The sequence below is a fragment of the Microcaecilia unicolor genome, chromosome 10 (genome assembly GCF_901765095.1).
Source record: "Microcaecilia unicolor chromosome 10, aMicUni1.1, whole genome shotgun sequence".
Lineage (NCBI taxonomy): Eukaryota > Metazoa > Chordata > Amphibia > Gymnophiona > Siphonopidae > Microcaecilia > Microcaecilia unicolor.
Genome location: NC_044040.1, coordinates 189,111,459 through 189,133,018, shown reverse-complemented (window position 1 = coordinate 189,133,018; position 21,560 = coordinate 189,111,459). Strand labels below are relative to the sequence as shown.

The following is a 21,560-nucleotide window of genomic DNA, read 5'->3' as shown; positions in this document are numbered from 1 at the left end:
TGTAAGTGAACTTTTCATTGACCTCAGACAAAATAATTAAAGATTGATGCATAGAAAACTTGAGCTCAAGTGCCCCAGGGAAAATGTTTCCTGCTACTGCTGACTCAGGACTCTCTTTGTACTCATTCAGTTAACCCTTCCTCACCCTTTATCCTTCTTACAACACAGCATCTAAGATTCTTTTTATCTAACCTAAAATTATATATATTTTTCTGATCTTACTTTGGTAAAAGAATTACCACCTTCTCCTTGCTGTATTTCTCCTTGAGAATGGGGGACTAATCATAGGTTGTCTTGTTATTTTTCATATTATTTCTGTTTGTATTTTGCCTTCCTATGTTTTTCTTAATTTTGTTTATATATATATATATATATATATATATATATATATATATATATATATATATATATATATATATATTTATAACGCACCTCCAACATTCTAATGAAGCCTCACTTTCCCAACGTTCTAAAGTGAGGCGGCTGAAACCACTTTTTTGCTCCATGAGTGTCTGCCCCGCCCACGCGTCAAACGTAATGACGTCGAGGGCGGAGCAATGACACTCAGCAAATAACAGCGCTCAACCTAAAATGACGTCCCATTAGAAGGTTGGAAACACACTATCTGCCCTTCCCAACTTCCCCCACCCCCCAAAGTCGCCGACCGTCACCAAAACACCCCCCCCCCCCCCAAGGTTGCCACCGCTAACACACGGAAGAAAACCCCCCAGCACGTCCCCCACCCACCAAAGTCGCCGCCCGTCACCAAAACACCCCCCCCCCCAAGGTTGACACCGCAAACACACTGAATGCCACACCCCAGCAAACACCAACCCAGGCCGGTGCTACAAATAAAAAAACAATCAGCTGACTAACCTGAGCGCAAACAACAAAAAAATGTAAAAACAAACAAAAAAACACAGCACCGCAGGCAGCCTTGAGCCATTGGCTGCTGGCTGTGCAGGCTCCGCCCGTCTCTTACGTCACTGCCCCTACGTCGCTCCAGGGGCAGTGACGTAAGAGACGGGAGGAGCCTGCACAGCCAGCAGCCAATGCCTCAAGGCTGCCTGCGGTGCCGCGTTTTTACATTTTCTTAAACATTTTTTGTAGTTAGCGCTCAGGACAGCTGAGCGCTTCTTTTTATAGCGCCAGCCCTAGGAGTACCAAAGATACAACATCAAGTGGCAGGGCGGCCCGGAGGAGGAGACGGTGGGTGTGTACCAGGCAGGGGGAGGAGTCACGAAGATCGCCGATCAAGAGGCAGGGAGGGACAGAAGAGGAGGAGGTAAACATCAGTGCTAGCAGACAGGGGGAGGAGTACCGAAGAACGGGATCAAGTGGCAGGGAGGGCTGGAGGAGGAGGAGGTGGGGAGAGAGGGAGAGGGAGGGGGGCCCCTGGCAGGGAAGCAGACAATGAGGGAGGGGGGCCACCCTGGCACACACTCTCCTTCATACACACACACTCTCTCTCTCTCTCTCTCTCACAAACACACTCACACACACTCACTCTCTCTCTGTCACTAACACATACTTAAATCTGAGAGGGGGAGGGGAGGGAGGCGCCCCACCCTGGCACACACACTCATTCCCCCACACACACTCTCTCTCTCTCTGTCACAAACACACACTTGCACCTGGGAGGGAGGGGGCCACCCTGGCACACATTCTCATTCTTACACACACTCACATTCCCATACACACACTCTCTCACAGAGACACTCGCACACAGTCTCACTCTCTCACACTCATAAACATACACTTGCACCTGGCAGGAGGAGAGGGAGGGGGCCACATCTGAGGGAGGGGGGCCCATCCTGCCACACACTCTCATTTTCACACTCACTCTCATTCCCACACACAAACACTCACACACACTCACTCTCTCACAAATACACACTTACACATGGCAGGGAGACAGGGAGGGGGCACCATCCTGGCACACACTCATTCTCACACACACTCTCATTCCCACACACACACACACTGTCTCTCTCAGAGACACTCGCGCACAGTCTCACTCTCTCTCTCCCAATCACTGTATCTGTGTGAAACACACTCTCTCACACTCACTGTGTCACACATACGCACTTCCACACACATCACACACACACTCATTCTCACAGACACACTCACACCCACACTCACTCACTCTCTGTCACACACACACACTCGCACATTCACTCTCTCTCTCTCACACTCTCTCAAAAATACACACTCCAAGGAAAACCTTGCTAGCGCCCGTTTCATTTGTTTCGGAAACGGGCCTTTTTTACTAGTATATATATATATGAGATTAGATAACATTTAATTTAAAAAAAAAAGAGAGAAAATAATTACCTTAGACATTCAGAACACAATTATTTTAAAGGTGTATTCGGTGTCTTCTTACACTAACCACACATTTTTTATTTTTCAGTGCCGAGTTTTACATTATCTTTATGTACCATGAAAATGGTCCAAACCATTAACAAAATGTAAAAGGTTCATTCCATTTCTTCCTGCATATTTTTGTTTAACTGACAGAATTTCATACCTACACAATACTGACAGCTAGACCAACAGAAGAGTCCAAAGCAGTGAAACCTGGAGGTTCAGGATGGCTTTCCCTCCTTCCTCACTATTCCCCTAATTCTTTAAGAGTTGCTAAAATTTGTGGCATTCCTTGTGGCATCCGTGCCTAAATTTACACATGGGTATTTGCACCACGTTTTAGTTGGTACTAAGTACTTTGAAAATGAGCCCCATAGTCAAGCTTATTCATTACCTTCACATTGGACTTGAAACAAAAGCATGGGCTAACGCCATTATTGTTACATGTTACAGACTCTATAGCGTGAGGCAAAAAAAAAGTAACCCCCTAGAGATTTTTGCTGTTTTCTCAGCAACCAATTGGAATTTCAAGTTTAAATTTACAACTTTATTTGTTGAATGAGATTATCTTTAAAAATGGTGAAACTACATACTTTTTAGCATTATTACCCAGCAGTTTTCATGAGTTCAAAAAATGTTTGCACTGTAAAACTACCATTCTCCGAGGACAAGCAGGCTGCTTGTTTTCACATGTGGGTTGGCGTCCATGGTGGCCCAGGAAACGGCAAATGTTTTCACTAACCACCTCCCACCCTCAAAAAATATCTTTAAAAATATTTTGTGCCAGCCTCAGATGTCATACTCAGGTCCATGACAGCAGTATGCAGGTCCCTGGAGCAGTTTTAGTGGGTGCAGTGCACTTCAGGCAGGCGGACCCAGGCCCATACTCCCCTACCTGTTACGTTTGTGGAGGAAACAGCAAGCTCTCCAAAACCCACCACAAACCCACTGTACCCACATCTAGGTACCCCCCTTCACCCATAAGGGCTATGGTAGTGGTGTACAGTTGTGGGTAGTGGGTTTTGGGGGGCTCAGCACACAAGGTAAGGGAGCTATGTACCTAGGAGCAATTTATGAAGTCCACTGCAGTGCCCCCTAGGGTGCCCGGTTGGTGTCCTGGCATGTTAGGGGGACCAGTGCACTAGAAATGCTGGCTCCTCCCACGACCAAATGGCTTGCATTTAGTTGTTTCTGAGATGGACATCCTTGGTTTCGATTATCGCCAAAAATCAGAAATAACCAAGTCTAGGGACGACCAAATTTAAGGATTTGGACGTCCCTGACGGTATTTTCGAAACAAAAGATGGACGTCCATCTTGTTTCAAAAATACGGGTTTCCCTGCCCCTGGATCGGACGTTTTGCGAGGACATCCATATCAAAACATGGAAGTCCCTTTCGAAAATGCCCCTCTATATCTCGTTAATCCATGCTTTTGAATATGCTCTGTAATTTTCTTTATAATAGTCTCTACTATTTTGCCTGGCACCGACACCAGGCTCACCAGTCTATAATTTCCAGGATCGCCTCTGGAACCCTTTTTAAAAATCGGCGTTATATTGGCCACCCTCCAATCTTCTGGTACCATTCTTGATTTTAAAGATAAATCACATATTACTAATAATAGTTCTACAAGTTCATTTTTCAATTCTATCAGTACTCTGGGATGTATACTATCCGATCTAGGCAATTTGCTACTCTTTAGTTTGCCAAATTGCTGCATTTCATCTTCCATGTTTACAGAGATTTCATTCAGTTTCTGTGACTCATCAGCATTGAATACCATTTCTGGCTCTGGTATATCTCCCACATCTTCCTTGGCAAGACGGAAGCAAAGATTTAATTTAATCTCTCCGCTTTGGCCTTGTCTTCCATGATTGCCCCTCTTATCCCTCAGTCATCTAGTGGTCCAACTGATTCTTGTGCTGGCTTCTTGTTTCTAATATATCTAAAAAGTTTTATTCTATGTTTTTGCCTCCAATGCAAACTTTTTTAAGGTCTCTGTTTGCTTTTCTTATCAGCGCATTTAACTTGCCATTCCTTATGCTGTTTCCTATTAATTTCAGTTGGATCCATCTTCCATTTTCTAAAGGATTTTCTTTAAGCTCTAATATTTTCATTCACTTCACTTTTTGACCATGCCGGCTGTCGTTTGTGCTTTCTTCCTCATTTTTTAATACATGGAATATGTGTGGTCTGGGCTTCCAGGATGATATTTTTGAACAGTATCCACTCCTGATATAAATTTTTGACCTTTGCAGCTGTTCCTCTAAGTTTGGGTTTGTTGTTTGTTTTGGTTTGTTTGGTTTTTTTTTTTACAGTTCTACTCATTTTATCATGGTCTCCTTTTTGAAAATTAAATATTAACATATTGGATTTCCTGTGTGTTCTTACTTTAAAGCTGATATCAAATCTGTTCATATTATGATCACTACAGTCACAGAAAAGAGGGAAAACAGCATACAAAAGCAACCAAACAAACAAACAGAGTAAACACTGGGCCTTCAGGATTGAGAAAAATGTAGTCCTTTATTTATGATGAAAACCCGACACGGACCGTGTTTTGGCGTACAAACGCCTGCATCAGGGGTCAAAGAGCTCTTCTAGGTCAGCTAATTAGCTAGTTGACAAAGATGTAGAATAAGCAATCAGGTTATATTTCCCGCTGTTTGAGCAGTTTGTTTGTAGAACGCCTTCAGCCACATAAAGTGGTTCTTTGAAATCTTATCTCCCGTTCTCCTGGAGTCATTGGTCCATTTCCCACTCTCTTTCTGTGCTGCAGAGCTTCACAGTCATTCTTTCCAGAATGATCCACAAACAATCAAATGTTGGTCTTTGGTATTAAATGTTTTTTCTTCCAGTTTTTCCTTGATTCTTTTACTTGCTGTTAACTCTTAATGTCTATAGTATTGTTCATTGCTGCACAAAGGGGCTAATACAGAAAACTGTGCATTAGAGCCATGCACTGATGGCTGAGCGCATATCTTTTAATGTGAACATAATGGTTAAGTTTTGCTTGCCAATGCAGTAAGGTAATCATTTGCAAATCTGAAGCATGCAGAACTTGTACACTATTCAGGACAAGTATACTAGACAGATGTGCACAAGGTTTTGTGCTGAGGGCAGCTGGTAGTGTGCACCTGTCTGAGCAAAATTGAAGTGCTGGCACACATATATGGATGTGCTGGAATGTTATTCTCTGGATAAATATCAGCATCACAAAAAATTCTTCCACATAAAATGTTTGCAATGCCAATATTGATGTGCAAAACAACATCCTAGTATATGTGCAAATACAGGGTTTGTTTTTCTGTTTGGACCTATGCACAGCACTGTCACCTCCCATTCAGTCTTAAAATTTGTGAGTACTGTTATACTCGTAGCAAAAAGAAGAAATTTGCATTAAATCCTCACAGACCCTAATACAGAAGAATGAACTAACCCTTTTACACCTCCTCAGATTTTGCATTCAGGTTTTTTTGCATTGTGCTCACTTTAAAGTCTTCTATGTATTTCTCTGCATTGGAGCCAAATAGCTAATACCCACATTACCATTCATCTTAATAGGTTGTGTGCCAGGGTCTTATACGAGGTTTTGTGCAGGGTAACCTGTGCAAAAACCCTTTCTGCATTATGCACCCAGAAACATGTCTAAACATCTCGCTAACTGCATGCTTCCGTCTGCATTAGCTTTCTACATTGGTCCCAGAACTTGATCTTTTAGGTTGTTCACGTCTAGTAGCAGATATTTTGATCCTTGGCTTTTTTATGTTCCAAATTTCCTACAGGTTCTTAGCCTGTAGTCTTAGTCTTCACTTTTGTGGGCAAGACAGGGGGAAGTTATCAAGCTACGTTAGGGCGTTATGTCACATTGTTTGCTTTTTAATGTGACTTAAAAGGGCTCTAACTCAGATTGTTTTGCTGAGTGGAGGAGTAGCCTAGTGGTTAGTGCAGAGGACTTTAATTCCCACTGCAGCTCCTTGTGACTGTGGGCAAGTCATTTAACCCTCCATTGCCCCAGGTACAAAATAAGTACCTGTATATATGTAAACCGCTTTGAATGTAGTTGCAAAATACCACAGAAAGGCGGTATATCAAGTCCCATTTCCCCTTACTGCTGTGATATTTAGGTCACTGTGGGTTACACATTAATGAGATTCAAAACAGCAAATACATGTAAAGCTTGCCCTTTACCACACCTTGGTAACTTACCCCCTTAAAATCTAAACCCTGTACTCTGTTTTTATTTCTACTTTTGAGATTTCTGAATACCATTATTATTGTATCCATCGTGTTACATATGATTCCCTTCTTAAGTACATCTTCTCAATGAATGCTATTGTTGTTTTAAGTTGTGTGTCTTTAAAATTAACTTTACAATGCTTTGGGTGGGCTAATTTAGCCCTGAAAACAGTGTTTGCATTCCTTAGTGAAATTAAATGCTAATTTCAACAATCTTTTCATTTAGTCATTTTGGAGTTTACATTGTACTCCACTTTGGGTATCCCTGATATGAATTCTTTCCAAGATAGCAGTCTTTCACGCCGTTGTTTTTGTAGTTACATGGTGAGTTCATTCTAGGCCTAGCTTCTAGGTCAAAAGGAAAATAATTATTGAAGTATTGTCGGCAGCTGGTTTGAAACAGGCTTTATTTCTTATATTCTAAGCTTGAGAAATTCTTGGGGAGGCACATGATTGATCAAGTATCACATCAGTGCTGTTTTTGAGGAAAACACAGATAAGTAATTACACTACACACACAAGTACATATTATTTATTCAAACACACAGCAGACCTTTGTAACGGTGTTTATTCCTTTTTCCTCTAGTGGTCCTATGCATTAGAGAAACCAAATACTGGCAGTATTTTTAATATTGCTTGGTCAGTTGATGGAACTCAGATTGCTGGTGCTTGTGGAAATGGACATGTCATTTTTGCCCATGTTGTGGAACAGCACTGGGAGTGGAAGAATTTTGAAATAACATTAACGAAAAGGAGGACTATGCAGGTATGAATTACATGTGCTAGAGCTGAAAAAAAATGTTTACGTTAGAAATGGTCTAATTTCATTCAACAGGGACTATGAATTGTATTGTGGTTTCAGTTAAGATTTAGTTGTATTTGGAATGTAATATGACTAAACTGTACTATTTCTTTTATATAGCAGTAATCTTTAAAAAGGACTCAAACAAATTTTAGGTATTTTTTTTAAATTAAGATCATGAATTGAAGATTTGAAATCTTGAGAATAGATTTAATTCAGAAGGAATGGAGCCTAAGGAGCTTAGCCGAGATTGGGTGGCAGAGCCGGTGGCGGGAGGCGGGGATAGTGCTGGGCAGACTTATACGGTCTGTGCCAGAGCCAGTGGTGGGAGACGGGGCTGGTGGTTGGGAGGCGGGGATAGTGCTGGGCAGACTTACACGGTCTGTGCCCTGAAAAGGACAGGTACAAATCAAGGTAAGGTATACACAAAAAGTAGCACATATGAGTTTATCTTGTTGGGCAGACTAGATGGACCATGCAGGTCTTTTTCTGCCGTCATTTACTATGTTACTATGTAATTCAGTTTAAGAAATATATGCAGAAGGGAGATGTGGATTGTAACAAAATCATTAGCAATGATTCATCTTCCTGTGATATGCTTCGTCTTGAAACCTTATTTTTAAACTGTTTTCCCTTAACCATCATTGTTCCCTATCCACAATTTAACAAACCCTTTTCCTTTCAGTATCTTCTCTGCTTCATAGTGAATTCAGTAGCAACATATTTACATTTTACAGCTTAAAACAGAGACTTTTTCTTATCAGAGAGCCTCATCTCAGCTCCTTTGTTCATGAGCTGAGTGTGAAGACTGAGGGGGACCATGTAGAAAGCTTTGCAATACAGCCTGCAGTCTACTGCAAAATTCTTCATGTTCTTCTTGTTTCTGTGTTAAGTTGTTCAAGTTATTCATTTTTTTTTTTTTCAAATATCTTTCATTTTTCGGCCTTTGGGGCCTCTGAGCTCTTCTTTTGCCCGGGAAGCATCGACCAATTTCAAGTACATGACTTCTCGAGGTTCCCGGGCCATAGAGCCTTTTGACCTTGCGTTGACCTTATTTCCCTCCATGTCAACGAAGGACAGGGCAGTTGGAAACAAGAACTCTATTATAATTAGTCTCTGGAACTTATAAAAAAAAACAATTTTATGTTCCTTTATGGATCCAAGTCTACAGCCCTAGTTATACTGGCAAGAAATGAAACAGGCCAATAATTATAAAAATAAAAATTTTTTATTGCAGCACTTAGAATGAAGGAGGCAATAACAATAGGAGATTTATGCACAAATGCTAGGTCCTTCACAGAACAATGACTTCCCTTATTAAAAAGGGTTCAAAGCAAACACATGCTTAGGCCCTAGACCCAGAATCTAGGGCTACTTGCTTATTACCCAGTAGCAGAGCTAGTTTATACAACCTGTTGATGAAAGAGCGGTGTGGCAGAAGGTAGGCAGGAGCTCTGAAGAGTCCCAGCAGTGCAGGAGCAGAGGAGGTGGGTGGACTTGCGTGTTAGGAAACATAAGAGAATTTTAGCCCAGAGCTGGTAAGTTCACCAGACTGGATTATTGGACTGCAGAGGTACTTCTTATATACCATTTCTGGCTGTAGCACATGGTCCCGGGGTTAACATAAACATCACCTCTTGTGGACTCTCTGACCTGGGAAAGTACTGGAATGTCCCACTTGAGTCAGCAAAGTTGCAATTCCTGGAACTTGGCTCCAAATAATTTGGTGACATAGGCTCCTGTGGCCTCCCATTTCATATCCAGGCACTGAAGTGGCTGGGTTAGCCCGACCTGGAGGGCATGACCATGCAAGAATGTTTGTCAGATGTATTGATGCTGATTTTAAGCAACTGATGCTGAGGTTGTTACCAGCTGTGGTAGTGGTTAGTGTGAAAAACTTGTTGGTTCTTCATTGACCATGGCAGGGGATTCAGCACCTTTTTTTTTTTATTTGTACCCCGCGCTTTCCCACTCATGGCAGGCTCAATGCGGCTTAGGTACTTATTTGTACCTGGGGCAATGGAGGGTTAAGTGACCTGCCCAGAGTCACAAGGAGCTGCCTGTGCCTGCAGTGGGAATCGAACCCAGTTCCCCAGGACCAAAGTCCACCACTCTAACCACTAGGCCAGTCCTCCTTGACACAGAACCTGCATCGACATTGGGTGCACCGACTCAACACCGAGATGGTCCAACTGCGGACTCAGTATCGCGAACACATAAGAACAGTACATGCTCATCATCGGTGCTGCGTGCATTGAGGGACCTGCAGCGTAAAATCCTAAGAAGCATCACCATCATTCTCCCTCCAGGCACTCTGCCCATACCTCCCCTGCATCAGCATCCTCGCCACAGTGACCGCTGTTCTTCTCTCCACTCATTTCTTATTGAGAGCCTTTGAGGTTTTTGAGATCTCCTACGCTGGCTCAGGCTATAACTCAAGCAGCGTCCACACCACTTTCTCAGCCGATACCGACACCTACTCTACAGGAGGAAATCCAGGCTATGCTCAAAAGGAGCTTTCAGGGCTACTTCATTCACAGTCTGTATAGGCTTACAGGGTGCTTGAGGCAGTCTCAGCCCAGCTCATTGATATATTGGAAGGACAGTCACGGGAAAAACTGCTCAGTCATGGCAAATGTGCCATTCTAATCCAATTCAACCTTTCATGTGCTTTTGATCTGGTTGATCATGAAATCATGTTTACATTGAACAAATTTAGAATTTCCGGTCAATATTAAAGTGGTTTCAAGGCTTTCTTACTAACGGTTCTCACTCAGTAAAATGGAATGAGGGATTTTCACTCACTTTATTCAGTGTTTTATTACAACCATTGGGTGTTTTTTTGAAGGAGGCTAATCTAACTTTTTCATATATGCAGATGATATTTCAGTTCTGTGCCCTGCTTACTCTAACTGGTCTGAAACACTTACCAGTATTATGAAATGTTTTGCCATAATAGAAAATAGGATCACTGCTCATAGGTTAAAAGTGAACAAGCAAAAGGCCAAATTTTTCTGGTTGGGGTCTATGGATCTTTTAGTTGTTTGCAATTTAATATCGGGACAGATTGTTTTCATTTTGATAAGTCAACAAGGGTACTTTGGTGTAGAGCTAGACATTATGCTTAATATATGATCTCATATAAATTTAGTTGTTAAGAAGTATTTTTTCTTGTTGAAAAAATTGCGGTATATTAAGAAATATTTCACCACCTCTACCTTCAGATTAGTGGTTCCATCTTTAATTTTTTTCTAGGATCGATTATTCTAAGAGTGTTTTCTCAGTTTACACTATAGCATCATTGCTGATTAATTCTCTGAATCAATTTGATTCAGTTACACTATATTTGTTTGATATTCTCTGGCTGTCGGTGGAGCTGAGGGTGCAGTTTAAACTTGGGATTCTTGTTTTTAGGATATTGCATGATGATGCCACTTTCTTATAAAAATGGTTAATATTTCAACTGAATTGAAGTCTGATCATTAAAGAGGACAATGTCTGTTGTATTTCCCATCGGTACGTAATGTTAGATTTAAGGGATAATTGTCTATGTCTATTTGTTATAAGGCAGAATCATTTTGGAACTCCCTACCACTAGAATTTAGGTTGATAGTAAATTATCTATATTTTAGGAAGTCACTTGACTTTTTTATTTCGAAAGTATTTCAATGCATAGAAACTGGTCTTTTGCTGATTTTTTTTCTCATCTTTGCAGTACTTATTAACTGAATGATATGTAACATCTAAACATGTGATTCACTCTTGTTTAATATGTAACCCGCTTGGAACTAGTCATGGTATTAGCGGGATATAAGTCTAGTATAATGTAATGTAATAAGGTCTTGGCTAACACTGATGAGGAGTGCTCATAGGAATCAGAAGCTGACCCTCAGTACTTCTCGGAGGAAGAGTCTTATGGGATACTGTCACCCCTCCCCGCCACAGACAGGGAGAAAGTCACCCTCAAAGAGCCTTTCCTTCCCCTCTTTTGTCTCAGGAAATTGCGACTGCCATTCTATTTTCCTTTAGAACTGGAGGACAAGCCCAGGGCTAAGATGCTGAAGGTCCTGGACAGTGAATCCCCTCTTAGAGAGGCTGTGACTGTCCCGCTTCACGAGGTCTTGCAGGATGTTCTCATGTGGAATTGGGAGCCCCCTATGTCCCGATACTTCCTTAAAAAAAGATTGACACCATGTACTGCATTCAGAGTACCCTGGGTTTGATAAGCCCTCAAAAGGGCCAAGAGTTCTAGAGACTATGTGCAGACTTTCATGGCTATGTGGCTCTGATTTGGAACCAGCAGTTAAGCAGAGGTTGGCAGGTGCCCCGTGTGGGGGATAACCTTTTTGGAGAGAAGGTTGAAGAGGTCGCTGATCAAATCAAGAAACACACTGATATCATCCATTTTCTCTTCCACCAGGCAGCTTCTGCATTTGCCTCCTGCTCTAGGAGGTATTTTGGCAAGTTGAGAAAGGGTGCCTATTACTCACAGAGATGTAGCTACATGGCCTCTTATCAACCTCAGCAGGCGCAACCCCAAAGCACTAGTTCTTGTTAACAGCGTGCACCTAAGGCCCCAGTAGCTCCCCCAGTTGAAGCAAAGGGTGAGCTTTTGACTGGTTCCAGCAGAGCATAGCCGCAGTGCCAGTGACCATTCCAGACAACTTGCCGGTCAAGGGGGAGGCTGAAGTTTTTTCATAAAAGATGTAATCTCCGAGTGGTGGGTTCTCTAAATTGTCTGTCTCGGTTACGCCCTGAATTGGTGACAAGGACCACCAAAATGCCCACTGAGAGCTCATTACTTCAGCACTCAGCATGAGCAAGTATTTGCAGAGGAACTCTCAGCTCTTCTGAAGGCCCATGCGGTCAAGCCCATTAAACTAGGGGAGGAAGGGCAGGGATTCTATTCCAGGTACTTCCTTGTGCGAAAGAAGACAGGGGGATATGTCCTATCCTAGAACTAGGGGCCCTGAACAAATTCTTGGTCAAAGAAGAGTTCAGGATGGCTTACCTGGCACCTTTTTCCCCATGATTCAGGAAAACGATTGGCTATGCTCTCTGGACTTAAAGGATGGCTATACACACATCCCAATACTTTCAGCTCACAGGAAGTATCTATGATTTCAGCTGGGAACAAAGCACATCCAGTGCCATATATTGCCTTTTGGCCTCGCTTCAGCTCCCAGGGTATTCACCAACGTCTAGCGGTAGTCGCAGCATCGCTAAACAGACTGGGAGTCCATGTGTTTCCTTATCTGGACAATTAGCTGGTGAAGAGAATGTTGGCGGACAGTGTTCGGGAGTCCGTGCTGAGGACTTACCCCAAGTCCTATCTACATCCTGTCCAGCAATTGGAATTCATTGGAGCCTGGCTTGATATGCAGCAGGTTTGAGTTTTTCTCCCAGTGCCGAGAGCGGATGCTCTAGTTGCACTGGCTTCTCGGGTTCAATCCTCTCGGCAGGTCACGGCTCGGCAGATGTTGAGGTTCTTGTGCCACATGGTGTCCATAGTTTATGTGAGACCCATGATACATCTTCACATGAGAACTGCCCAATGGAGCCTGGCTTCTCAGTTGTACCAAGCCACGGGGAATCTGGTGGATGTCATTCAGGTGTCCCCACAGCTTGCTTGCTCCCTCTTGTGGTGTACCATTTGATCCATTCTGACTCTGGGACTTCCATTCCAAATTCTTCAGCCTCAAAAACTGCTATAAATGGATGCATCTTGCCTAGGGTGGGGAGTTAATGTAGATGGGCTTCACACTCAAGGGACTTGGTCCATCCAGGAAGCAGATCTCCAGATCAATCTCCTGGAGCTCCAGGTAATTTGGAACACTCTAAAGGCAGATTGACTGTCTCAAAAGTATTGTATGCATTCAAATGGACATCTAGGTTGGGATGTATTACACCAACAAGCAGGGTGCACCGGATCATTCCCTCTGTGTCAGGATGCCTTTCGGATGTGGCATCGGGCTGTCCTACATGGTATGTTCCTTTCTGCCACTTATCTGGCGGGCAAAAACAGCCTGGCCGACAGACTGAGTAGGGTCATACAGCCGCACAAGTGATCTCTCAACATGGGTGTTGCCCAAGGGATCTTCCAAGCGTGGGGCACCCCCTCGGTGGATCTCTTTGCCAATCACCTCAATCACAGAGTCTCTCAGTTCTGTTCCAGACTCCAGCCCACGATAGACTGGATGCCTTCCTCCTTCATTGGGGGACAGGACTTCTGTATGCATGTTCTTCCATACCCCTTGTGGGGAAGACTCTGCTGAAACTCAAGCAAGACCGCAGGACCATGAGTCTGGTTGCTTCTTGTTGCCTCAACAGATCTGGTTCTCACTTCTTGTGAAGTTATCCTCCAAAGAACCATAGAGATTGGAATGTTTTCCGATCCTCATCACACAGAACGAGGGCTTTCTTCTTCATCCCATCCTGCAGTCTCTGGTCCTCATGGCCTGGATGTTGAGAGCCTAGAATTTGCATCCTTGTCTCTTCTGGAGGGGGTCTCCCGGGTCTTGCTGGCTTCCAGGAAAGATTCAACCAAGAGGTGTTATTGTTTTAAATAGAGGAGGTTTGCCATCTGGTGTGAGGGCAAGGCCTAGATTCTATTTCCTTCCCTATACATACCCTTCTGGAATACCTTCTATAGCTTTCCGAGTCAGGTCTTAAGATCAACTCTGTAAGGGTGCACCTCAGTGCAATTAGTGCTTACTATCAGTGTGTAGAGGGTAATCCCATCTCTAGACAACCTCTAGCTGTTTGCTTCATGAGAGGTTTGCTTTTGTCAAAGCCCACTGTAAAACCTCTGCCTGTGTCACAGTACCTCAGCGTTGTCCCCACCCAGCTGATGAAAGCTCCTTTCAAGCCTTTGGATTTCTGTCTTCAGTGTGTCATTTTCTTGATGACTGTTAATTCAGCTCGCATTTAGCTTCACGCCTTAGTATAAAGTGTATCCGCTACTAAGTTTCAACATACCAGAGTAGTCCTCTGCACGCACCCTGTTTCTCTCTAAGGTTGTGTCGAAGTTCCATCTGAATCAGTCAGTTGCCTTGCCAGCATTCTTTCCCCGACCTCATGTCCATCCTGGTGAAAGCGCTTTGCACACCTTGGACTGCAAGCGAGCATTGATCTTTTAGTTGGAGCAGACTAAGCCCCACAGACAGTCCACCCAACTTTTTAATTCTTTTCATCCCAACAGGATTGGGGTCACTATTGGGAAACACACAATCTCTAATTGGCTGGCAGATTGCATTTATTTCACTTATTTCCAGGCTGGGCTGATCCTGGAGGGCCATGTCAAGGCTCACAATGTCAGCGCCATGGCTGCATCAGTAGCCCACTTGACGTCAGCCTCCATTGAAGAAACTTATAAGGTTGCAAAATGGTCTTCAGTCCACACAATCACATCGCACTACTGCCTTGAACAGGATACCCAATGCGATAGTCGGTTTGGACAGACAGTACTGCAGAATCTGTTTTGGGTCCCTGACGAGCACTTGGATGACTTTACTTGGTCCTTTTTTTGTTACGACCAAGCCACGAAAAGGTGCCCGAACTGACCAGATGACCAACGGAGGGAATCGGGGATGACCTCCCCTTACTCCCCCTGTGGTCACTAACCCCCTCCCACCTTCAAAAAAAATAGTTTAAAAATATTTTGTGCCAGCCTCTATGCCAACCTCAAATACTCAGGTCCATCGCAGCAGTATGTAGGTCCCTGGAGCAGTTTTAGTGGGTGCAGTGCACTTCAGGCAGGCGGATCCAGGCCCATCCCCCCCTCTACCTGTTATACTTGTGGTGGTAAATGTGAGCCCTCTAAAACCCACCAGAAACCCACTTTACCCCCTGCCCTTGTATTTCTGATCCTATAAAAAAGCCATGTTTTCCATTTCAATAGATTTCTAAATTGTTTCAAATCATTCTCCTTCCTAATTTCCCTAGATAAACTATTCTACCATCACAGAAAACATCCTACTCCTATATCTCTCTGCTTTTACCTCTAAGATTGTTGGAATTTCCAATAAAATATCCTGGCTAGATCTCAGAAGTCATGCTGGCACATATTTCCTCAATTTGGAACCAAGGAGGGGTGTAATCGAACGGCGCCGGCCATCTTCGGGGCCGGCTCTGCGACGGGGCGGAGCCAAGTGTATTTTCGAAATACACTTGGCGCCGGCCAAATCACTCGCCGGGTTTAGAGCAGGATCACCGGGTTTATATGAGATGGCCGGCTTCGTTTTTCAGCCATAATGGAAATGGGGCCTGGCCATCTCAAACCCGGCGAAATGCAAGGCATTTGGGCGTGGGAGGAGCCAGCATTTGTAGTGCACTGGCCCCCCTCACATGCCAGGACACCAACCGGGCACCTTAGGGGGCACTTAAAAAAATTTTTTTTAAACCCAAAAATAGCTTCCAGGTGCATAGCACCCTTACCTTGGGTTCTGAGCCCCCCAAAACCCACTCGCCAGAACTCTACACCATTACCATAGCCCTAAGTGGTGAAGGGGGGCACGTACAGTGGGTTTTGGGGGGGTGGGGTTTGGAGGGCTCAACATTAACCACCACAAGTGGAACAGGTAGGGGGAGGATGGGCCTGGGTCCACCTGCCTGAAGTGCACTGTACCCACTATAAACTGCTCCAGGGACCTGCATACTGCTGTCAAGGAGCTGGGTATGACATTTCAGGCTGGCATATAGGCTGGCCAACAAGGTTTTAGTTTTTTTTTTGGGGGGGGGGAGTGGGAGGGGGTCGGTGACCACTGGGGGAGTAAGGGGAGGTGATCCTCGCTTCCTTCCAATGGTCATCTGGTCAGTTGGGGCACTTTTTTCAGACTTGGTCCTAAAAATAAATGGACCAAGTCTGGCCGGCAAAATGCTCGTTTGAGCTGGCCATTTTTTTTTCATTATAAGGTGAAGCCGGCCATTCCGTACCCATGCCCCTGTCCTGCGTTCGCTACCCTACCAACACGCCCCCTTGAAGGTTGGCTGGCGCTGCGACAAAAAAGCAGTTGGGGCCGGCCAAAATCGGCTTTTGATAATACCGATTTGTGTCGGAAGATCGTCGGCGATCCCTTTCGAAAATGAGCCTGAAGGTGGCCTTGCGTGGTGACACAAGACTCAGGAAGCCATTCATGTGCATGATTTACTGCTCTGGATTGCTCTTGGATCTTTATAATCTTTTTCTTTTTTCTGTCCTGAGCTTTGTTGGATGATGTCTGTGAGGACTGATATCCTACTGTCCTCTGACAATACCTGTCACAGGTAAGCAATTTTTCCTAATGCCAAATCTCCAAAAGTAACCATCTTAAATCCTATGTGAACTCTAAGTTTTAAAACCAAAGGCTTGTCTATGCATTTCAAAGCTTGCCCTTCTTTCCCAATAGGTTCGCAATGTAGTCAATGATGCCGTGGATTTATTAGAGTTCCGGGACCGAGTCATAAAAGCTTCTTTAAACTATGGACATTTAGTAGTTTCAACTTCTCTTCAATGTTATGTCTTTAGGTAAATAGCTTGTTTTTTCTTCACTTGATAAGTTGTAATTTAGATAAATATATTTTAAACCAAAAATATTTTGAATTAATATTCAAAAGTATTAAGGGTTTAATTTCTGTCTTGTGTATAGCCAAGAATAGTGCTTTTAAATTGCAAAAAATGGAATTGGTCAGTTCTGTTATTTTTGGTATGAAAAGGACCATTTTCAAAGCCAGTTTATTGGATAAAATAGCTTGGTTGAAAATTGCCGTCCTCTACCCACTTAAAGTGCACATGTATTCTTTCATAGAACATGTACTTGAAGCCAAGTAAAGAGTGGTATTCTTGATAAGTATTTAGGGTCAGAGGAATCAAATGGTATGCATTCTGGACATTTTGAAAAATACATGCTCTATTTTACCGCTTAGATACCTGCAAAAAATATTTTAGCAGGTACATACAATACAGGCATTTTTGGCATACATATGGGTTAATTTTATAAATCTTTTCTGTGTATAGCCTGTTATAGAAGCTGAAAAAAAGCTTTTATAAAATTTCAGGCCATATATCCATATTTAAGGACCCTGTTTACTACGGCGTTTTAGCGTTTTTAACTTGCCTATAATTAGCACGTGCACTGTGTAGGCACCTATAGGGGGGATATTGTAGGTTCGTACATGGTTAACGAGCGTTAAAAATGTTAATGCGCCTACAACACGGCTTAGTAAACAGGGCCCTAAGTATATACACTGAAAAGATGGTCTGGCTGATATACTTAAATGGCCTGTGGTCGCCTACCCCTCCCTCCCCGATATTCAGCTTCACTAAACCGGGCAGTGCTGCTGAATATCACCTCTAACCACCCTTTAAAAAAGGGGCAGGTCAGGGGCCAGCATTTGTGAGGAACCAGCAGTTATACAATTGGGTTCAATTCCCACTGCATCTTCTTGTGACTCTGGGCAAGTCACTTAACCCTCCATTGCCCCAGGTACAAATAAGTACGTGTATATATTATGTAAACCGCTTTCAGTGTAGTTGCAAAAACCACAGAAAGGCGGTATATCAAGTCCTATTCCCTTTACCATTCAGTGCCGGCACTCACATAGCAAAGTGGGTGAATTTAGGACAGCTCAAAAGCTGTCCTAATTCTGCCCACTTAGCTATGCAGGTGCTGACCTGAATGTCTCTTGCACCTGCAAAACTATTCTTTACCTAACCCTTTAGTGTCCAGTATTCCCATCAATCCATTCCCAAATGGGTTATTACAGGAACATTGGACACTAAAGGGTTAATGAAGCCTTGATCCCCCTCTCAGCCTCCTTCCTACCCCCTATCCCTCCCTCCACCCCAAACCCCCCGATACCCAAGTAAGTTACCCTTCTGTGAGAGGTTGCGGCAACCATTTACAGGGATAGGAGCAAGGGGGCTTCACTCCTGCCTCCAAACCCCCACTAGGCCCACGAGGGATACAGGTAGGCCTGGGGGGTCCTACCTAGACCTCGGGGGGAGAGCTTTGATTTTCACGGGCTGGGGGGAAGAGATAGGTGGGAGTTGAGGAGGCTTTTTGGAGGCCGGGAGGGGGATTGAGGCTTCTTTAAAGATAAAATATTGTTATTTAGGTCCCAGCTGATATTCAACAGCAGGGCCTTGTATAACTGTCTTATGCATGCCCTGTCTGAATATTGGCCAAGTCCTGCGTAGGCTCCGGCGGTCATCCCCACCAAATTTAGCCCCTGATATTCAGTGCCATAGACCAGCACTGAATATTGGGGGTCTTTCTAGCCGACAACACTAAACATTTTTTTAAAAATGCTGACCGCCACCATCTGAATTTAAAAAGGAGATAGAGCAGCTTTTAAACTAGAAATGGGGGAAGGCGGACAGTCGCTCAAAAGGGCATGGTTTGGGATAAGGTATTTTTCAAAGATATCACCAAAACAGGGAAGATAGGGTATCCTGATAGTGAGGTTGCAAAAGAGACCGTAGTAGATCAGGTGTCCTTAAATACAAATCAGACAAAAGATTGCAAATTAATACTGTCAAGTACTAAGCATTATGTAAATAGGAACAACAAACATACTTTGAAATGTTTATATGTGAATGCCAGGAGTCTAAGAAATAAGATGGGAGAGTTAGAATATATTGCACTAAATGAAAAATTAGATATAATAGGCATCTCTGAGACCTGGTGGAAGGAGGATAACCAGTGGGACACTGTCATACCAGGGTACAAATTATATCGTAGTGGTAGGGTGGATCGAATTGGTGGAGGGGGTAGCATTGTATATTAACGAGAGCCTTGAATCAAATAGATTGAAAATTCTGCAGGAAACAAAACACTTCTTGGAATCACTGTGGTTTGAAATTCCATGTATAAAGGGGAAAAGGATAGTAATAGGAGTGTACTACCGTCCACCTGGCCAGGATGAACAGACTGATGCAGAAATGTTAAAGGAAATTAGTGACGCAAACAAATTGGGCAACACAATAATAATGGGTGATTTCAATTACCCTGATATTGACTAGGTAAATGTAACATCGGGGTACGCTAGGGAGGTAAAATTCCTTGATGAAATCAAGGACAGTTTTATGGAATAGCTGGTACAGGAGCCGACGAGAGAAGGAAAAATTCTAGACCTAGTCCTTAGTGGAGCACATGATCTGGTGCGGGAGGTAGTGGTGCTGGGGCCGCTTGATAAAAGTGATCATAATATAATCGGATTTGATATTATGTCGTCGTCGATGATACGCTGAAACCTTCTGCTCAGTGTGCTGCTGCGGCTAGGAAAGCGAATAGAATGTTGGGTGTTATTAGGAAGGGTATGGAGTCCAGGTGTGCGGATGTTATAATGCCGTTGTATCGCTCCATGGTGCGACCGCACCTGGAGTATTGTGTTCAGTACTGGTCTCCGTATCTCAAAAAAGATATAGTAGAATTGGAAAGGTACAGCGAAGGGCGACGAAAATGATAGTGGGGATGGGACGACTTTCCTATGAAGAGAGGCTGAGAAGGCTAGGGCTTTTCAGCTTGGAGAAGAGACGGCTGAGGGGAGATATGATAGAAGTGTATAAAATAATGAGTGGAATGGATCGGGTGGATGTGAAGCGACTGTTCACGCTATCCAAAAATACTAGGACTAGAGGGCATGAGTTGAAGCTACAGTGTGGTAAATTTAAAACGAATCGGAGAAAATTTTTCTTCACCCAACGTGTAATTAGACTCTGGAATTCGTTGCCGGAGAACATGGTACGGGCGGTTAGCTTGATGGAGTTTAAAAAGGGGTTAGATAGATTCCTAAAGGACAAGTCCATAGACCGCTATTAAATGGACTTGGAAAAATTCCGCATTTTTAGGTATAACTTGTCTGGAATGTTTTTACGTTTGGGGAGCGTGCCAGGTGCCCTTGACCTGGATTGGCCACTGTCGGTGACAGGATGCTGGGCTAGATGGACCTTTGGTCTTTCCCAGTATGGCACTACTTATGTACTTATGTACTATTAGCTTTGATGTAAGTATACATAGGAAATCAAATACGTTAGCGTTTAACTTTAAAAAAGGAGATTATGCTAAAATGAGAAGAAAGGTGAAAAAAAACTTAGAGGAGCGACTGTGAGGGTCAAAAATTTACATCATGCGTGAATGCTGTTCAAAAACACCATCCTGGAAGCTCTGTCCAAATATATTCTGCGTATTAAAAAAGGAGGACGGAAGACCAAACGACAGCCAGCGTGGTAAAAAAATGAGGTGAAGGAAGCTATTAGAGCTAAAAGAAAATCCTTCAGAAAATGGAAGAAGGAATCGACTGAAAATGATAAGAAACAGCATAAGGAATGTCAAGTCAAATGCAAAGCGCTGATAAGGAAGGCTAAGAGGGACTTCGAAAAAAAGATTGTGTTAGAGGCAAAAACACATAGTAAAAAATTTTTTTAGGTATATTAAAAGCAGGAAGCCGGCAAAAGAATCGGTTGGACCGCTAGATGACCGAGGAGTAAAAGGGGCGATCAGGGAAGACAGTCGTAGCGGAGAGATTAAATGAATTCTTTGCTTCAATCTTCACCGAGGAAGATTTGGGTGGGATACCGGTGCCAGAAATGGTATTCGAAGCTGACGAGTCGGAGAAATTAATGAATTCTCTGTAAACTTGGAGGATGTAATGGGGCAGTTCTACAAACTGAAGACCGGATGGTATTCATCCCAGAGTACTGATAGAACTGAAAAATGAGCTTGCGGAGCTATTGTTAGAAATATGTAATTTATCCTTAAAATCGAGCATGATACCGGAAGATTGGAGGGTGGCCAATGTAACGCCAATTTTTTAAAAAGGTTCCAGAGGAGATCCGGGAAATTATAGACCGGTTAGTCTGACGTCGGTGCCGGGCAAAATGGTAGAGACTATTATAAAGAACAGAATTACAGAGCATATTCAAAAGCGTGTATTAATGAGACAAAGTCAACATGGATTTAGTGAAGGGAAATCTTGCCTCACCAATCTACTACATTTCTTTAAAGGGGTGAACAAACATGTGGATAAAGGTAGGCCAGTTGATATTGTGTATCTGGATTTTCAGAAGGTGTTTGACAAAGTACCTCATGAAAGACTCCAGAGGAAATTGGAGAGTCATGGGTTAGGAGGTAGTGTTCTATTGTGGATTAAAAACTGGTTAAAAGATAG

General features: G+C 43.3%; 1 protein-coding gene across 3 annotated transcripts in view; it reads left to right on the top strand.

The window, feature by feature from the left end:
- Positions 1-21,560, top strand: part of IFT80 (intraflagellar transport 80) — a 176,815-nt gene that overhangs the window by 83,089 nt on the left and 72,166 nt on the right. For all 3 annotated transcript variants that reach the window (XM_030215943.1, XM_030215942.1, XM_030215945.1), the window contains exons 9-10: positions 7,197-7,376; positions 16,799-16,917. In XM_030215943.1, coding sequence (XP_030071803.1) covers positions 7,197-7,376; positions 16,799-16,917 — 299 coding nt within the window. The remainder of the gene's footprint in view (positions 1-7,196; positions 7,377-16,798; positions 16,918-21,560) is intronic.